This window comes from Oncorhynchus kisutch, linkage group LG4 (genome assembly GCF_002021735.2).
Source record: "Oncorhynchus kisutch isolate 150728-3 linkage group LG4, Okis_V2, whole genome shotgun sequence".
Taxonomy (NCBI): domain Eukaryota; kingdom Metazoa; phylum Chordata; class Actinopteri; order Salmoniformes; family Salmonidae; genus Oncorhynchus; species Oncorhynchus kisutch.
Genome location: NC_034177.2, coordinates 71,936,645 through 71,953,508, shown reverse-complemented (window position 1 = coordinate 71,953,508; position 16,864 = coordinate 71,936,645). Strand labels below are relative to the sequence as shown.

At 43.4% G+C, this 16,864-nt stretch overlaps 1 protein-coding gene across 1 annotated transcript in view; it reads left to right on the top strand.

Moving 5' to 3' along the window:
- Nucleotides 1-13,765, top strand: part of LOC109889958 (E3 ubiquitin-protein ligase NEURL1) — a 61,092-nt gene extending 47,327 nt beyond the window's left edge. Inside the window, exons 4-6 of the mRNA XM_020481821.2 lie at nucleotides 1,652-2,353; nucleotides 6,892-7,059; nucleotides 8,151-13,765. Of these exons, the coding sequence (XP_020337410.1) occupies nucleotides 1,652-2,353; nucleotides 6,892-7,059; nucleotides 8,151-8,395 (1,115 nt within the window). The 3' untranslated portion in view covers nucleotides 8,396-13,765. The remainder of the gene's footprint in view (nucleotides 1-1,651; nucleotides 2,354-6,891; nucleotides 7,060-8,150) is intronic.
- The last annotated feature ends 3,099 nt before the right edge of the window (nucleotides 13,766-16,864 follow it).

The window sequence follows — 16,864 nt, the reverse complement described above, 5'->3', positions numbered from 1 at the left end:
TGTGTGTCTGATGGCAGTGTATTCCAGACATGGGAAGCTCTCACAGAGAATGCAGATTTACTAAAGGTGCTTTTCCTTAGGGGAACTATACAGTCACCTCTCATGGCAGACCTTGTGGATCTGCTGCCATATGTCTGGGTTTTCTGTTTAACAAAAATATTGAGTGGAGGGGGAGCCACACTGTGAACTGTAGTACAGTGGCACAATTATTTTGGGGCCCCATCACGACATGGACAGAAATAGTGGTGCTAAGTTTAAGACTGTGGCTGTTGTTAGTGGACACCTTTCACACAGGAAGTAATTACGACAAAGGAGTTTATCATCTGGGTCCAACCTACCGGAGATTTGCTGCCTCCGTGTGATAAAGAGGGAGTGTGAGGTAGCAAGTCTCCTCTGGCTCTTCTTCTCTATTTCTCCCTCGTTTTTTTACTCCCTCTCTTCCTTTCTCTATATTTCTCTCCGTCACACACACCCTCTCACTGTCTCTCTCACACTTCCCTTCGCACGCTATCCTTTGCGCTCTCTCTTTTGTACAGTGAGTGGACCCTGCCTCTTAGGTCAGTCAACCCCTTTCCACTCTTCTCACATGTCCAATCTGGCTAATTTTAGCCCAGGTTCAGAGGGGCAGGTTACTTTTGGCTGCTGCCTGTCCCCTGTCCCTAAGCGTGCTATGATGCAGATCCGTTTGTACCAACCAGAGGTTTATTTTCTCTGCTAAGGCGGTCTATGAACGGCCATGTGACTCTCACTCAACGGTTTGCCAATTTAGTTCAAGGGAGGCTATTTATTAGTGTTGAGCACAGCCAAAGGAAAGGTGATACTGTTGGCTCTTCAATGTCTGCCCCTCTCAGTTGCAGTATTGGCCATCTCTTTAACACCCAAACACATAGTTCAATGGCTACAGTGGACATACTGTACATAAAGTCACTGGGATTGTGTGTTATGTAAAGTTGTCATATAGCTTTTTGAAACATGTTTATGCATACATGTGTTTTACTCGTAGAAGATACTGCACCAGCCCAAATACTTTCACATTAAAGCATTAAGTTCCAATACATTGTGTGTACACTCACATTCCATGAGGATTGTTTGAGGCTGATGAATAAGGATATATACTTCAACACTTTTATTTCTAAACACAGAAAAATGCACATTTAGGTATTTGCAGGAGGCAAGTAGCCTAGCAGTTAGTGTTGGGCCAGTAACTAAAAGGTAGTTGGTTCAAATACCCGAGCCGACAAGGTGAAAAATCTGTCTGTGCCCTTGAGCAAGGCACTAAACCCTAATTTGCTCCAGGGGTGACGTACTACTATATCTGACCTTGCAAAACAGCACTTTTCACTGCACCTTTCCGCTGTGTGTGACATAAAAAAATGTTTAAAATGGTTTTATTTGTGCATTTATGTGATAGTATGTTTCATAACATTGAGTAAAGTGGATCTTGAATGTGAAAGAAAGAAAACCGAAAAGCTTTTAGTAAACAGCTCATAATACCAGTATTCCAGAAAACTGCACTTCAGTGTACAAATGGGAGGATTGTACTAACATAGCAAGTTCTATACAAAGCTTTGACCCTTTGTTGCATATTATAAGAAAAGTGTTAATCAGATTATTGATCACTCTGTGTTTGTTTCTCTCTCTGTCCCTACAGACAGTGAGATGGTGCCTCTAGAATGCCTGCGTCCTCGCTCCTTCACCACCGCCCACCGAGCATCGCTACGGCGGGACCCAGATGACCTTTCTATTAGCCTGTGTGACCTCAGCCTCCAGCAGCAGGAGCAGGAGGAAGAGGAGCGCCTTCACCCCCTCAGCTCCACCTCTTGTTCCATCCCCCAGAACTCCCTCAACTCCCAGCAGTGCTCCCTGCTCCCCTCGCTCCTCGACAGCGATCTCCACTTCCACCCGCTCCGAGGCGCCCACATCAAGGCCCTCGATGAGCACACGGTGTCCCGGGGCGTGGAGCATCGCAGCGGTGATGAGAGGACCCTGGTGTTCACCAGCCGGCCCCTGCGTTGCGGAGAGAGCGTGTTCGTGAAAGTGACTAAGACGGGTGCCACACGTCTCGGTTCACTCTCCTATGGCGTGACGTCGTGCGACCCGGCTTGGCTTCGTCCGAGCGACCTACCATACAGCCCGGAGTCCCTGGTCGACCGCAAGGAATTCTGGGCGGTGTGTCGGGTGGGGGCACCCCTGCAGAGTGGTGACATCCTGGGTTTCGTGGTGAACGTGGAGGGGGAGGTGTTTCTGAGCCACAATGGAATCAACGCAGGGATGCAGGTGTGTGTGGACAACTCCAGACCTCTGTGGATGTTCTTCGGTCTGCATGGAGCCGTCACACAACTCAAGATCCTAGGTGAGTTCACTGAACAGTTTTGTAAAACAGTTATAATGATAAAATTGTTTTTGACATTCATATCATTGGTATTACGTGCTTAAAGTGAGATTACAGTATAAACTGGGTTAATACATGCTAATCTGTTGCTGTATAGTCATTCTCATTGACTCAAAGACATCATATTAATCTTTGTTCAAGTTTATCTGAAAATCGTGAGACTTTTCAGTCTTTTTTCCCATTAAGAAACTATTTCAGTGTCTGATCCTTGAATGACCTGTGGAGGGTGGATTCTTACATAGCCAAGTCATGAACTAGTTTTCCTCTTCCTCTGTTCCTTGTTGCACTCTGACTTTTTATCAACTCGTATATCTCACTTGGCATTTAGCTTCTCCTCCCACAGTTTGTAAATTTAGGTTCCATCTTCAGTTCTACTCCTTTTCAATGAACTCACTTGTTATCGGAAGTGGCTCCAACAGATGGAAGTTTACCGCAGCTCACTTGCTGATTGGGAAATGAATCCTAGCCTAGCCTAGTCGACTTAATCCATTCAGTTTTGACTCTAGGCAACTATAAGGGTCAATTAGAACATGGTGCAATAATGTATTTGCATAGTAGTTGGGCACATTAAAAAGCTGTTACTCTCCACACGCACGCACGCACGCACGCACACAGACACACACACACACACTTACTGTATGACCATAAGAACACTCTAATTCCCTAGCTGTAAGTCATCTCAGGTGCAGACTAACACATCATGCCCAATCTGTACATACCATGACAAGCTTGTCCGGATGAGGAGGCCTAAGGGGGGAAACCCTGTCTTGATTGAATCCAGTAAAAGGCTGGTTTTAGGACCAGCCCATGATAAATGAACAGTAGAATAACATGTTATAAATAATGGCTGACAGGAAAGGGTGCTGTTGGAAATGGGGAATTAATGGCGAAATGCATGTGGAGGTTTGTGGTCGTATTTAATTTCACTTGGCTTTGCAGTGATTCTCCTGTTTGTAAGTGGATTCTAGGGCTGGAATTTAAAGGGATCCTGCAAGATTTTGGCAATTAAGCCCCTAGCATAATGCTAGCGTACCTTTAGACTTACAGTCATTGCATTAACGCTAGCCAGCATTGGCTCGGGAAACTACCTCTAGCTTCCTTCATACTGTATGCAGAGACATCAAAAAAAATGTATCCACAAGTTAATTTGACTCTGGGTAAGTAGAAAAACTGAATTGACAAAATCTCGCAGTGTCCCTTTAGCAGACCTACAATGTGGTACACAGAGAGATGAGGAAATACTGATTTGAAGAAAGAGTCCTTGTTAGACTGTGTTTACAGGTTGAAACAAATCATAACTCACTGAAGATGTAGGCATACATTATAATAATACAGGATCATATATTCATTACTAGATGTTCATGACTTTGATACTGGCTGTGAGGCAGAATACAGCTTGTAAGCACAGATGTGTGTGCTCTCTAGGTTGTTAACAAGCTCCACTGAGACCAGGATATTTGTCATCAGGCCCTGAACACCCCGTTCCCCCTGCTAGGCTTTGTTTTCTGGCCAACTTGTTAATAAGAATGATCGTGTCTCAATTCGTTTGATTATTCTCCAAACTGACTGCTAGTTTGAGAGCAATATTGCAATGTCTTTAAAGATGACTTTAAAAAAAATGTGATGGAACTGATCATGAGCTGCTTTGATATTACAAGGTAGTTTGTGTGTCCTATCTTTTCCACTGTCATACCCCCTCTCCTCTCCTCCTCTCCTCCTCTCCTCCTCTCCTCTCCTGGGTTGAGGAGGTTATTTCTGTCCTATGTGGGCCCAGCAGCATCAGACAGCTAGCAGAGCCCCCTGTCCATTAGGGGGGGGGGGGGGGCTCTGCTAGCTGCTGTACTAACTGTTTATGATGCCTTCCATATGCATTATTAAAATGTAATTGCGTCTCGCATTCAGGCGCCAGCGTTTTCCCTCATACCTTACTATCCTAGCAGTGGCCTCCTCTCTCTCTCTCTCTCTCTCTCTCTCTCTCTCTCTTTCTCTACCTCCTCTCTCTCACTCTACCTCCACCCCCCTCTCTGTCTCTCTCCCCTCTTATGACTCTGACAGCGCTTCCCATTACCACCTCCAGCTGTGGGGAGGGCAGCTCTGACGTTTCTCTCCGCCCACACACTAGCGCCACATGCCACGCATTGCCATGGAAACGTACCGCCACCTCTGAAAGTGGCACTTGTCCGTGGTCGGGTGTCGTTAGAGCTGTGAAATGAAGCAGATGGGAGTTCATCACTTTTACATGGTCATGGAGTCTGTGTGAATATCTTAGTTTGGTTGTATAAGCTTCATAAACGTACTTGTTTGTCTGAATTCCCATTGCAACTCCACACATACATTCTAGATGGGGCTTAAGCGTGATAATATTAACATGGTTTGAAACATATGTTCATATTATGTAAGTACAGTGGCTGATGTCCCTACAGCACCAATGGAGTAGCAACTGAACGAGGCCGTATATGATAATATATGCCATTTAGTACACGCTATTATCCAAAAGGACTTAGCCATGTGTTTATACATTTTATATTCACTGTATGGGTGGTCCCGGGAATCTAACCCACTAGCCTGGTGTTGCAAGACCCATGCTCTTCCAACTGAGCTATAGAGGACAGAAAATGAGACCTCAAATATAATCCTAGTATTTATTGTAAGGTCAGGCATGGAAAAGTCGGTCTTAATGAGAATGTTTATGTGTTTTGATGCAGTGAATCTGTCACATAAAAAAAAGCAACCATCGCGGTGTGGCAAAGATCACTGCCAACAATAAGAAGGTGATATAATGCACTAAATAACCACAGTGGATTTATCTGGGGCACCATGCAGACCTCCCAGGCTTCCCTACATACTCAAATGCCCTCAGATGTCATCCATTCCAGATAGAGGGGCCAGGAGTGCATTCATACGATGGCAGGATCTGAACCTAATCCTGGATGAAAGGGTTTATGAATAGACATGAAGGGTATCTGTCTGTCTTTCTGTCTGGTCTCCTATTAGATGTGACCAGGATGTTACCAGACAGCTGTGCAGCCGGTCAGTCAAACAGGTCAGGTTAACGATCATGAGAAAGTTTGCAAGCAAACCTATGTAACTATAGTAGTCTACCACGATGTCCCTGTCCTTGTTGCTAGTAATGCTGGGGATGTATTTGGTTGACATGTTTTAAAGATGATACTGTGTATCTGCAAGTGGGACATTGATCCATTTGTCACTAGTGTAATAACCAACTTTGGTTTTAGAAGTTATTTCTTTGCACTCCAAACAGCCTCCCTACGGCTCGGAGGCGCCTGCATGGTCCTAAGGCACACCATTGTCTTGTTTTGTATCACATTCCAATGATAAAACTGGGCGGGACAAAAATGCGATTTCAGAATGTGGGGGGGACATGTCCCCAGTGAATGTTGTGCCCCTGGTAATAACCATGCAAGAAACCAAACATGGTTGAGTGTAACCTTGTTCAATACAACAATAAACACTAGTAAGACAAAGCTAGGATGGCTTTTAAAGGCTCCAAGCCTTTGAATTTACTCTCTCTTCTCCTTTGCCATTTCCCTCAGCCCACAGTACAGTGTGTCTGTTAATGTTTCAACATTTTTAACACCAACCTGGCCACCATATGAACCACTGTTTGCAGAAGCTAACAAGGCTTATTTATTTAGATTGAAACTGAAACCACAGCAGTAAGGGTGGTCCAAGAGAGATGGGAACTCAGGGGAACGGATAGGGGCACCCCATTGTCAAGGCTCTATAGCATTAGACCCTGCTCAGTTTTTTCAGGTCACATCGACTAAAGCACAGCTGTTTGCAGTTGTTTTTTAATCTTAGGGAGTAAAGTCACAGATCTCTGCCATTTCAGGGAGACTTGGGGTACGGGATCCTGAAAAAATTGGGTGATGTGTAGGTTAGTTGCGTATGCTTGCTGTTGCTTGCAAACTGAGTGTTGTTTCATTTGGCACATAAGAGATATATTATGCCATGCCTATACCAGTGCAAGAGCAGTTTTATGGCAGACATCAAGTTATGTGTAAACAAAAATGTTTTTATGCCATTCAGACATAGCCTACTAGGTCTGTGGATTTGGAACTGTCAGAGGTTTCTCCTCTGCGGAGAGAGATGTCAATGTGAGGGCTGATGTCAAATAGGGCTGCCAGTGCTGCTGTTCAGAATAGATGGAGATGGCACAGGACAGACACAGTAGACTCTCTCTTCCATGGCCAGAGGGATTGTATATGTGGGGGATGGGGAGGGGGGCGAGACTACAATACCTCAAGGGCTCCTGACTCGCTCATAGACACACGCAAATGGGTGTTTGTGTGTGCTTTAGTCAGTTTTAGCCAGACTCTCAAAGTTGAACTTCGTCATATTCTGACATACAGTGTTATTACACCATATCTATGGAGATCTGCAAATAACTAGACCCAGCGTTTTCCATTCTGAGGAATTTGTACATACATGAGTTCCGAGTAGTTTGCATGTGACACAGTGCTTCTCTGTGCCCTCAGGCTCGTCTCTGAATGCAGACCCTCGGGGACTGTCAATTCCCAGCTCCCCCAACACCCCCACTCTGCGTTGCAGCGTCAGCTCCGAGCCCAACTTCAACTCCAACCTGAACATCAACCTCAACACCAGCCTCAACGCCAGCAACCCAACAGCCTTCAGCAGCTCCACAGGTAAACCTTCTTTCCATTAATACATTGTCTCGCTCACCAGGTTATCCCTGTGTTGTCTTTCACTCTCTTTTCTCTCTTCTCTCTGTAGGATGTAGGATCTTAATTCGATCACTGTGTTGCTGGAGAACTTTCTTTTAATGCAGTAAATGTAAAATGTGTAGTGTATTTGAGGTTTAAAAAGAAAAAATGTGATTTTCCTTTACAAAAATGTTTATCAACGCCTACAAAAATGTATTATAATCAACATAATAATTTACATTTCCTGTTGATGCAGGATAATTTTCCTGCTGTAGCAAACTGGCTCAAATTAAGATCCTACATCTGTGTCTCTCTCTCTCTCTCTCTCTCTCTCTCTCTCTCTCTCTCTCTCTCTCTCTCTCTCTCTCTCTCTCTCTCTCTCTCTCTCTCTCTCTCTCTCTCTCTCTCTCTCTCTCTCTCTCTCACTCACTCACTCACTCACTCACTCACTCACTCACTCACTCACTCACTCACTCACTCACTCACTCACTCACTCACTCACTCACTCACTCACTCACTCACTCACTCACTCACTCACTCACTCACTCACTCACTCACTCACTCACTCACTCACTCACTCACTCACTCACTCACTCACTCACTCACTCACTCACTCACTCCACTCCACTCACTCACTCTCTCACTCATACCCCTTCCCCACCCCCCCTCTCTCTTTCCCTTTCTCTCTCCCTGATTTTCCACCTCTGTTTATGGCAGGAATGTGACAAAACAGTCAACATACCATGACCAAGAAAGGCAACGTCAGTTGCAGTAAACGTAACCAGCATTTGTTGAGAGTTTCTTTTGACTTTAATAGGAAATGTGATGTGATGAAATGTGATGTTTATATTGCACAATATCACACCTGTTATGATGGTTAAGCCCCTCTCAAAAGGATGAAAGCAAGTTATTTGACGCAATATCCTGTAATGTGTAAACATAGAAGAGAACATTCCAGAGCAGATACAGTATAGATAGTCAGAAATTGAAAAACTATTCCTAAGTATAGTTTCCAAGTTCTACTGTATGCAAATGATCCACCAACCTCTAAAACCTATTCCATTGTCTCCCAGGTACGAGCCCCAGCTCGCCATTCTCCAGCCACTCGGAATCCCCCACCTTCCCATCATGCTCTGGCTCGTGGAGTGACGAGTGCACCATCTGCTATGAGAACGTGGTGGACACGGTGCTGTACGCCTGTGGTCACATGTGTCTCTGCTACGCCTGTGGCCTCAAACTGAAGAAGATGGCCAATGCCAGCTGCCCGATCTGCAGGAGGACAATCAAAGACATTATAAAGACCTACCGGAGCACGTAGGATCTGCCTGGCTGTGTAACATCAAGGCTCATTCATCAAAGAAACCATTGAGACGTATTGTCTCAATATTGCTCAGCAACATTATGAGATTCAGCATCATGCAGTTGGACCATCAAAGATATCAGAAAAACATGTTGGGATATGAATACATTGTAAAGATTAACAGGAAGAGGTAATGCTGGCCTCCAGTGTGTCACTGTGGCCCAGATACTGGATTGGGTTCAGCCACCATGGAGCTGGACTTAACCAGGAGGGATCTGGCTCACTCTCTGCAGAACAATCATCATTCATTCCACTGATGATATCATTGCTACTAGGATGTTTCAGAGACATGAATCTCTCCAGAGCCTTGAAGGCAGCAAGGGGAATTATCTATCTATGGTTTTATCAGCACCCTGGACCTATCATTCAGAATGTTGCAGTTATAAATGTATTGTACAGCACAGACATTCAATATCATGAAAGATGGAGAATTGTGTCTGTTAGGGTTGTGACAGTCATTGAATTTTGGATAACGGTATTTGGCCAGCCAAATGACCGCAGTCACCATAATGACAAATTTAGACTGACTTTTTATCCACCGCCCATGATTGCATGTGCTCTCACATAATTGAATGAATTGAACGGGCTTCGCCATTCATGTCAGTGATGACATAATAGGTGGAGGGGCAGCCATTGTGAGTGTACCAATAGGAGCAAAGCAGGAAGTAAAATATGTGCTGTGATTTGTTGATTCAACTGAACTGACATTACATGAGCCACATCAGTTAACATAATTTAAATGAACATTCTGCATTACCATGAAAATTATTGCATCCCAATACCAGGCAGTCATTGCGAGTAGTGTACCCATGAGTTCACCAGTCAAATTGCCAGGGTTTAAGGTTACAAGCCCATTATATTCCTTCTATGTCTATGTGTCCTGCTGCTGCATTGTGGGGGGTGTTGCCTAGGCAACCAAATCCTAATTTGCTTGTTTCAGAAAGTTGTTAAGAGTCCACGTTACATCCGAAACGGACTCAACCGCATGAATGCCCTTCCGTCCCATTTTCAGTCAGCAGTTCGTTATGACAGTTATTTTATTTTCATAACGGTCTTCATACACAACTGTCAGTTATACAGTAATTGTGGCAGCCCTAGTGTCTGTACAATTCATTTCCATCTGTGACGCTCTGAATGTTCCGCCTGGTTGAATAATAACGTTACCCTTTGGACAAGTGACTCATGAATGAAGAGGACATGCAGTTTTTAGTTTGTTTGGTTGGAGAAGAAAGTGAAAGATATTGCCATGAATAAGGGATGGTGTAATCAGAGGAAGTATTTTACCGGTGAAAAGTAAGGAATATAGTAATTAGCTGTGTGCCTATGTTGCATGAATAATCCCTTACATGCATTCTCTACCCAGTCTCAAAGACACTGTAGGGAAGATCACATGCAGGCAAAAATGTGAAAATACAGTCAGCTGGTCACCATAGAATGTTATAGATTCAAGATGGATATAAATCTATGTGGATAGAGCAGGGGTGTCAAACTCATTTTGCCCCGCGGGCCGCATTCGGTTTTCAACAAGGTCCCGATGGCTCCACTGAAAATGTGTTATTTCCTTACCATCTTTTGGAATTTTCAATGCTCCTTGACTGTCTAGCTTTAATTTAGATGATTATTAGCGAACTGGACACAGTAAAAAAAAAAACTGTATGAATGTAGATTCATTATCATTTATACACAGTTTCGATTTGTTATATTGAGTTTGTCCTGTCCGTCTGTCCCCCAACATGTTTTGTTACTCAAACCACCTGCGGGCTGGATTGGATCCCCCATAGGCTGTATGTTTGACATCCCTGGGATAGAGGATGTTCTGTGTATAGTGAGGGAGACGTGACCATAGACTTCGTTACACAGTGTAGGGGCACTTTGGTCCTGTGTGTGTGTCTGCACAATGTTCAGTGCACAGAAACCCTTAGCAAAGACGCATCATATATACGCAACATATATCAATACTCTAACTGTCTGAAGGGTCGTAAAATGCTGACTCTATTGTATACAGCCATCTTCCTGATTATCTTCTAACTATCTCTGGTTAATTATTGTGCCATTTCCTGGGTGTATTGGAAGTAATCGCAGGTTGAAGTTTATTGGGATGAGTCTTGTCCTTCAGGCAGAACTGAGCGATTTCCACTAGATGGGAAAACTCCAAAGTCAAAATTCATGAACACAAAACTGTGACCCACCACCTTGTAAAAGCATTGTGTTTTTTACATTGGTAGAGACTCAGAGCTAAAAAGGTTTTATATCATACACTGCAGTTGAGGAACAATTGGAAAGTAATTGTGCTTTGAAAGTCGATGAACTTGTATCCCCACTTTTGAGAAAATAGCCTTAGATTATTTTGGTACACCTACTGGAGAGCTCTTCTATGTCTACACCCATTCAGCATCGTTCACACACTCCTAAGCCTTAGACCCATCTCTTTAAAGATTCACGTGTGAGGCTGTGCTAAACAGAGTGAGTAAGGTTGTGTAGTAAACAACCAAAGATTAAGACTAAAAGTATAGAAAGTAGTTATGTTATTGCGGGTGTAGCGAAATGCTTGTGTTTCTAGCTCCGACAGTGCAGTAATATCTAACAAGTAATATCTAACAATTTCACAACAAATACTCAATTCACACAAATCTAAGTCAAGTAATGATGAATTGTGAATAGAAATAGAAATGTCCTTGTATTTGAAAGAAAAGCAAAAAAATGTGTCCATTAATATAACATCAAATGGATCAGAAATACAGTGATTACATTGTTAATGTTGTAAATGACTATTGTAGCTGGAAACAGCTGATTTTTTAAATGGAATATCTACATAGGCGCACAGAGGCCCATTATCAGCAACCATCACTCCTGTGTTCCAATGACACGTTGTGATAGCTAATCCAAGTTTATAATTTTAAAAGGCTAACCAACTAAGTTAATAACTATAACTAGCAATGCAAATGTCTTTCTGAGGAAAGTCAGTTGATTATTTACAATTAAGGCTTACACCAGCCAAACCTGGATGATGCTGGGACAATTGTGCGCCACCCTATGGGACTCCCAATCACGGCCTGATGTGATACAGCTTGGAAACAAACCAGGGACTGTAGTGATGCCTCTTGCACTGAGATGCAGTGCCTTAGACCGCTGCGCCACTCAGGAGCAAAAATAGGAATATTAAAAGGACTTTCTGACTAAATTAGAAACGTAGAATATCTGAAAATGTAATTAGACACTTACCCTTATACATGGATGAACGCTTCTCCCTCACTGTCATGGATTTCATGGTTGCCCTTAGTTTGAAGATGTAATCCAGAGACAGGGGTTTTATACAACAGCCTTCTGTGTTCTCTATTCAACTCCCACCGCATTTGCAATCATACTCTGCTTCCACCGGGCATTCCACTGAACAACACTGTTGATCTACATTATTTTCCCCATCACTGTCATCATATTTTTACCGAAATCAGGGATTTCCTCATTGTCTGATTAATTTTCAGAGTCAGCATGGCATGATTGTTCTCCAGAAAGTACTCCATCACAACTTTTTCCCGTTGATCTTTGTCAATAGTTTTATGTTATCCAAAGTTACTCCTTGGCACCCCTGTTATCCAAGGTACTGTACTTTACTGTTCTAATGATTGTTACAAAACCATGCTTGAGCTTCGTTCTCTGTTACTGTAAGGTTGCATGCGTCCATCAATATTGTTATGGTAAAGGTAACCTCGTCCCCAGAATAATTGCAAAAGAGCCGGCTGGTGGACAATATTATAGTAAAGGAAAAAGGATTTCTCCACTGTTCCCCGGGGAACCGAAGACGAAGATGTCGATTAAGGCAGCCCCCCCACACCTCTGATTCAGAGGGGTTGGGTTAAATGCTGAAGACATATTTCAGTTAAATGCATTCAGTTGTACAACTGACTAGGTATCCCCCTTTCACTCTTTCAGTGAGAAATTCCCTGTGTGATATATATAATGCTTTCATGCTTTGTGTTTTTGCTGTTTACACAGGAAACTGTAAACATCTGTGTCATCACATGTGTGGAAGTCATGGATCTAGCTAGCTGATTATTGTTGCACAGTGTGTGAGCTTTAGACTTGAAGTGCTGCTTTCTGTATTTTAGGCAAATCCTTTTAACAAACTAATCTTTAAGTTCTCATAATACAGTGTTTTTAATCTAAAATGTTTAAAAGACAACAATGGTCATGTATAGAGGAAAAACAAGCCATTTTTCAGGTTCATAAAAAAAAGTGAATTATATGTACATTTTCTTAAAGAATGTGTTGGTTCATGGTGTCAACATGTTCCATCTCATCCCTCTGTTACGGAAACTGATCAAGATTGAATATGATAGAATAGTATATCCTTGTGTGCCTTTTGGAGAAGGGAACTTTGATCAGTTACAACACTGTAAAATGTTCAGGCAAATTAATATTCAGATGAATACCCATTTCACTCCTACATGGGAATGAAGACTTATGTAAATTACACATCCCATCTATTTATGTCAAAATTTGGTGTTTAAAAGCCGACATTTGAGTGTGAGTAATGTGTGTATGAAGTTATTCAGTGCTGTTAATAGACACTGTCTAAATAACACAAGTCCCCCGATGTCATTGTATTGCATAATACTGGAATTATATTGGCTCGAGAAGTGGTCCGCTTTGATTTTTCTAGTGGTTCAGGTTTTCTGAACACGTTAGTATATACAGAGATCAACCATGGAGACATTTTAACAGAGAAAAAGTATGATAATGATATTGTGTTGTACAGTACGATCATTATTTATTTTGTCAATCATATTATTAATTATTATGTTTGTTTTATATATTGTACAGGATGTCAAAAATAACAAATAAATGTAGAGGTCTTGTCAATTGTTTCATTTCCAGAGGTAAAAATAAAAAAGTTAACCTGCTGTACAGTGTGGGTTGAAATATGATTTTAGCCAAAAAGGTCTTTCCCAAAGACACTAGTTTTAGTCCTCTCCAATTTTACGAATGTTCAATCTTATATTGCAACATGTGTTGTACTGAAACATGGACAAAATGCACTCTCTCACACAATTTCTTCATCCCTTTATTTTATATTCAATATCTAACTGTAAAATGGGACCAAATATTTACAGTCCAGGCACAGCCATATGAGACAGGGTAGAAGTATTGATTTTTGAAGCAGAAATCAAGTCATTGTTTGTTCTTTCTACTTTCAATTGATCATTTTGTCAAAAAATCCCTCTGTGTGTACAATAATTATTAAGATCATTTTCTGAGTTGCAACATCATGTTCACTGTGTGAGTCAGATGGACATGACTTTCAATAAAGTTTAAGTGGTGTTAAAAAGCTAAATGCCTGGAACTACTTAACTTTTGTTACTGAACTCTAAGTTGCCTACACTGTACACAGATATGCATGGAATAATATGCATCATAACCTGTTATAACTAGCAATGTCAGTTTGTCAACTTACTGGTCAGGGTTATTACCTGCTGAGGTTGGCAAGTCCATTAGTGGACAAGTTGCACTGAACAAAAATATAAATGCAACATGCAACAATTTCAAAGATTTTACTGAGCTACAGTTCATGTATGGAAATCACTCAATTGAAATAAATTAATTAGGCCCTAATCTATGTATTTCACATGACTGGGAATACAGTCTGTGCGCCGACAGAGATGGCCGCCTCGCTTCGCGTTCCTAGGAAACTATGCAGTATTTAGTTTTTTTACGTGTTATTTCTTACATTGGTACCCCAGGTAATCTTAGGTTTCATTACATACAGTCGGGAGGAACTACTGAATATAAGAGTAATGTCAACTCACCATCTTTACGACCAGGAATACGACTTTCCCGAAGCGGATCCTGTGTTTTGCCTTCCACCCAGGACAATGGATCGGATCCCAGCCGGAGAACCTAAACAACGTCTCCATAAAAGGGGCAAACGAAGTGGTCTTCTGGTCAGGCTTCGGAGACGGGCACATCGCGCACCACTCCCTAGCATACTACTCGCCAATGTCTAGTCTCTTAACAACATGGTTGATGAAACCTGAACAAGGGTAGCATTCCAGAGAGACATCAGAGACTGTAACGTTCTTTGCTTCACGGAAACATGGCTCACTCGAGACTATCGGAGTCGGTACAGCCAGCTGGTTTCTTCACGCATCGCGCCGACAGAAACAAACATCTTTCTGGTAAGAAGATGGGCGGGGGGATATGCCTTATGATTAACGAGACGTGGTGTGATCATAACAACATACAGGAACTCAAGTCCTTCTGTTCACCTGACTTAGAATTCCTCACAATCAAATGTCGACCGCATTATCTACCAAGAGAATTCTCTTCGATTATAATCACAGTTGTATATTCCCCCCCAAGCAGACACATATATGGCCCTGAAAGAACTTTATTTGACTCTATGTAAACTGGAAACCACATATCCTGAGGCTGTATTCATTGTAGCTGGGGATTTTAACAGTGCTAATCTGAAAGACTCCCTAAATTCTATCAGCATATCGATTGTGCAACCAGGGCTGGTAAAACCCTGGATCATTGTTATTCTAACTTCCATGACACATATAAGGCCCTCCCCCGCCCTCCTTTCGGAAAAGATGACCACGACTCCATTTTGTTGCTCCCAGCCTATAGACAGAGACTAAAACAGGAAGCTCCCGCGCTCAGGTCTGTTCAATGCTGGTCCGACCAATCTGATTCCACGCTTCAAGACTGCTTCAAGGCTGCTTCGATCATGTGGATTGGGATATGTTCCGCATTGCATCCAACAACAACATTGACAAATACACTGATTCGGTGAGAGAGTTCATTGGAAAGTGCATCGGCGATGTCGTACCCACAGCAACTGTTAAAACATTCCCAAACCAGAAACCGTGGATTGATGGCAGCATTTGCGTGAAACTGAAAGCGCGAACCACTGCTTTTAACCAGGGCAAGGTGACCGGAAACATGACCGAATACAAACAGTGTAGCTATTCCCTCCGCAAGGCAATCAAACAAGCTAAGCGTCAGTATAGAGTCGCAATTCAACGGCTCAGACACAAGAGGTATGTGGCAGGGTCTACAGTCAATCACGGATTACAAAAAGAAAACCAGCCCCGTCGCGGACCAGGATGTCTTGCTCCCAGACAGACTAAATAACTTCTTTGCTCGCTTTGAGGACAATACAGTGCCACTGACACGGTCCGCTACCAAAACCTGCGGACTCTCCGTCACTGCAGCCGGCGTGAGTAAAACATTTAAACGTGTTAACCCTCGCAAGGCTGCAGGCCCAGACGACATCCCCAGCCGCATCCTCAGAGCATGCACAGACCAGCTGGCTGGTGTGTTTACGGACATATTAAATCAACCCTTATCCCAGTCTGCTGTTCCCACATGCTTCAAGAGGGCCACCATTGTTCCTGTTCCCAAGAAATCTAAGGTAACTGAGCTAAACGACTACCGCCCCGTAGCACTCACTTCCGTTATCATGAAGTGCTTTGAGAGACTAGTCAAGGACCATATCACCTCCACCCTATCTGACACCCTAGACCCACTCCAATTTGCTTACCTCCCCAATAGGTCCACAGACGACACAATCGCAACCACACTGCACACTGCCCTAACCCATCTGGACAAGAGGAATATCTATGTGAGAATGCTGTTCATCAACTAGAGCTCAGCATTTAACACCATAGTACCCTCCAAACTCGTCCCAGGTTCCCTGGGTCTTGACCCCGCCCTGTGCAACTGGGTACTGGACTTCCTGACGGGCCACTCCCAGGTAGTGAGGGTAGGTAACATCTCCACCCCGCTGATCCTCAACACTGGGGTCCCACAAGGGTGCATTCTGAGCCCTCTCCTGTACTCCATGTTCACCCACGACTGCGTGGCCATGCCCGCCTCCAACTCAATCATCACGTTTGCGGACGACACTACAGTGGTAGGCTTGATTACCAACAACGACGAGACGGCCTACAGGGAGGAGGTGAGGGCCCTCGGAGTGTGGTGTCAGGAAAATAACCTCTCATTCAACGTCAACAAAACAAAGGAGATGATCGTGGACTTCAGGAAACAGCAGAGGGAGCACACCCCTATCCACATCCACGGGACAGTAGTGGAGAGGTTAGTAAGTTATAAGTTCCTCGGCGTACACATCACGGACAAACTGAGTTGGTCCACCCACACAGACAGCATTGTGAAGAAGGCGCAGCAGTGCCTCTTCAACCTGAGGAGGCTGAAGAAATTCAGCTTGTCACCAAAAGCACTCACAAACTTTTACAGATACACAATCGAGAGCGTCCCGTCGGGCTGTATCACCGCCTGGTACGGCAACTGCTCCGCCCACAACCGTAAGGCTCTCCAGAGGGTAGTGAGGTCTGTACAATGCATCACCGGGGGCAAACTACCTGCCCTCCAGGACACCTACACCACCCGATGTCACAGGAAGGTCAT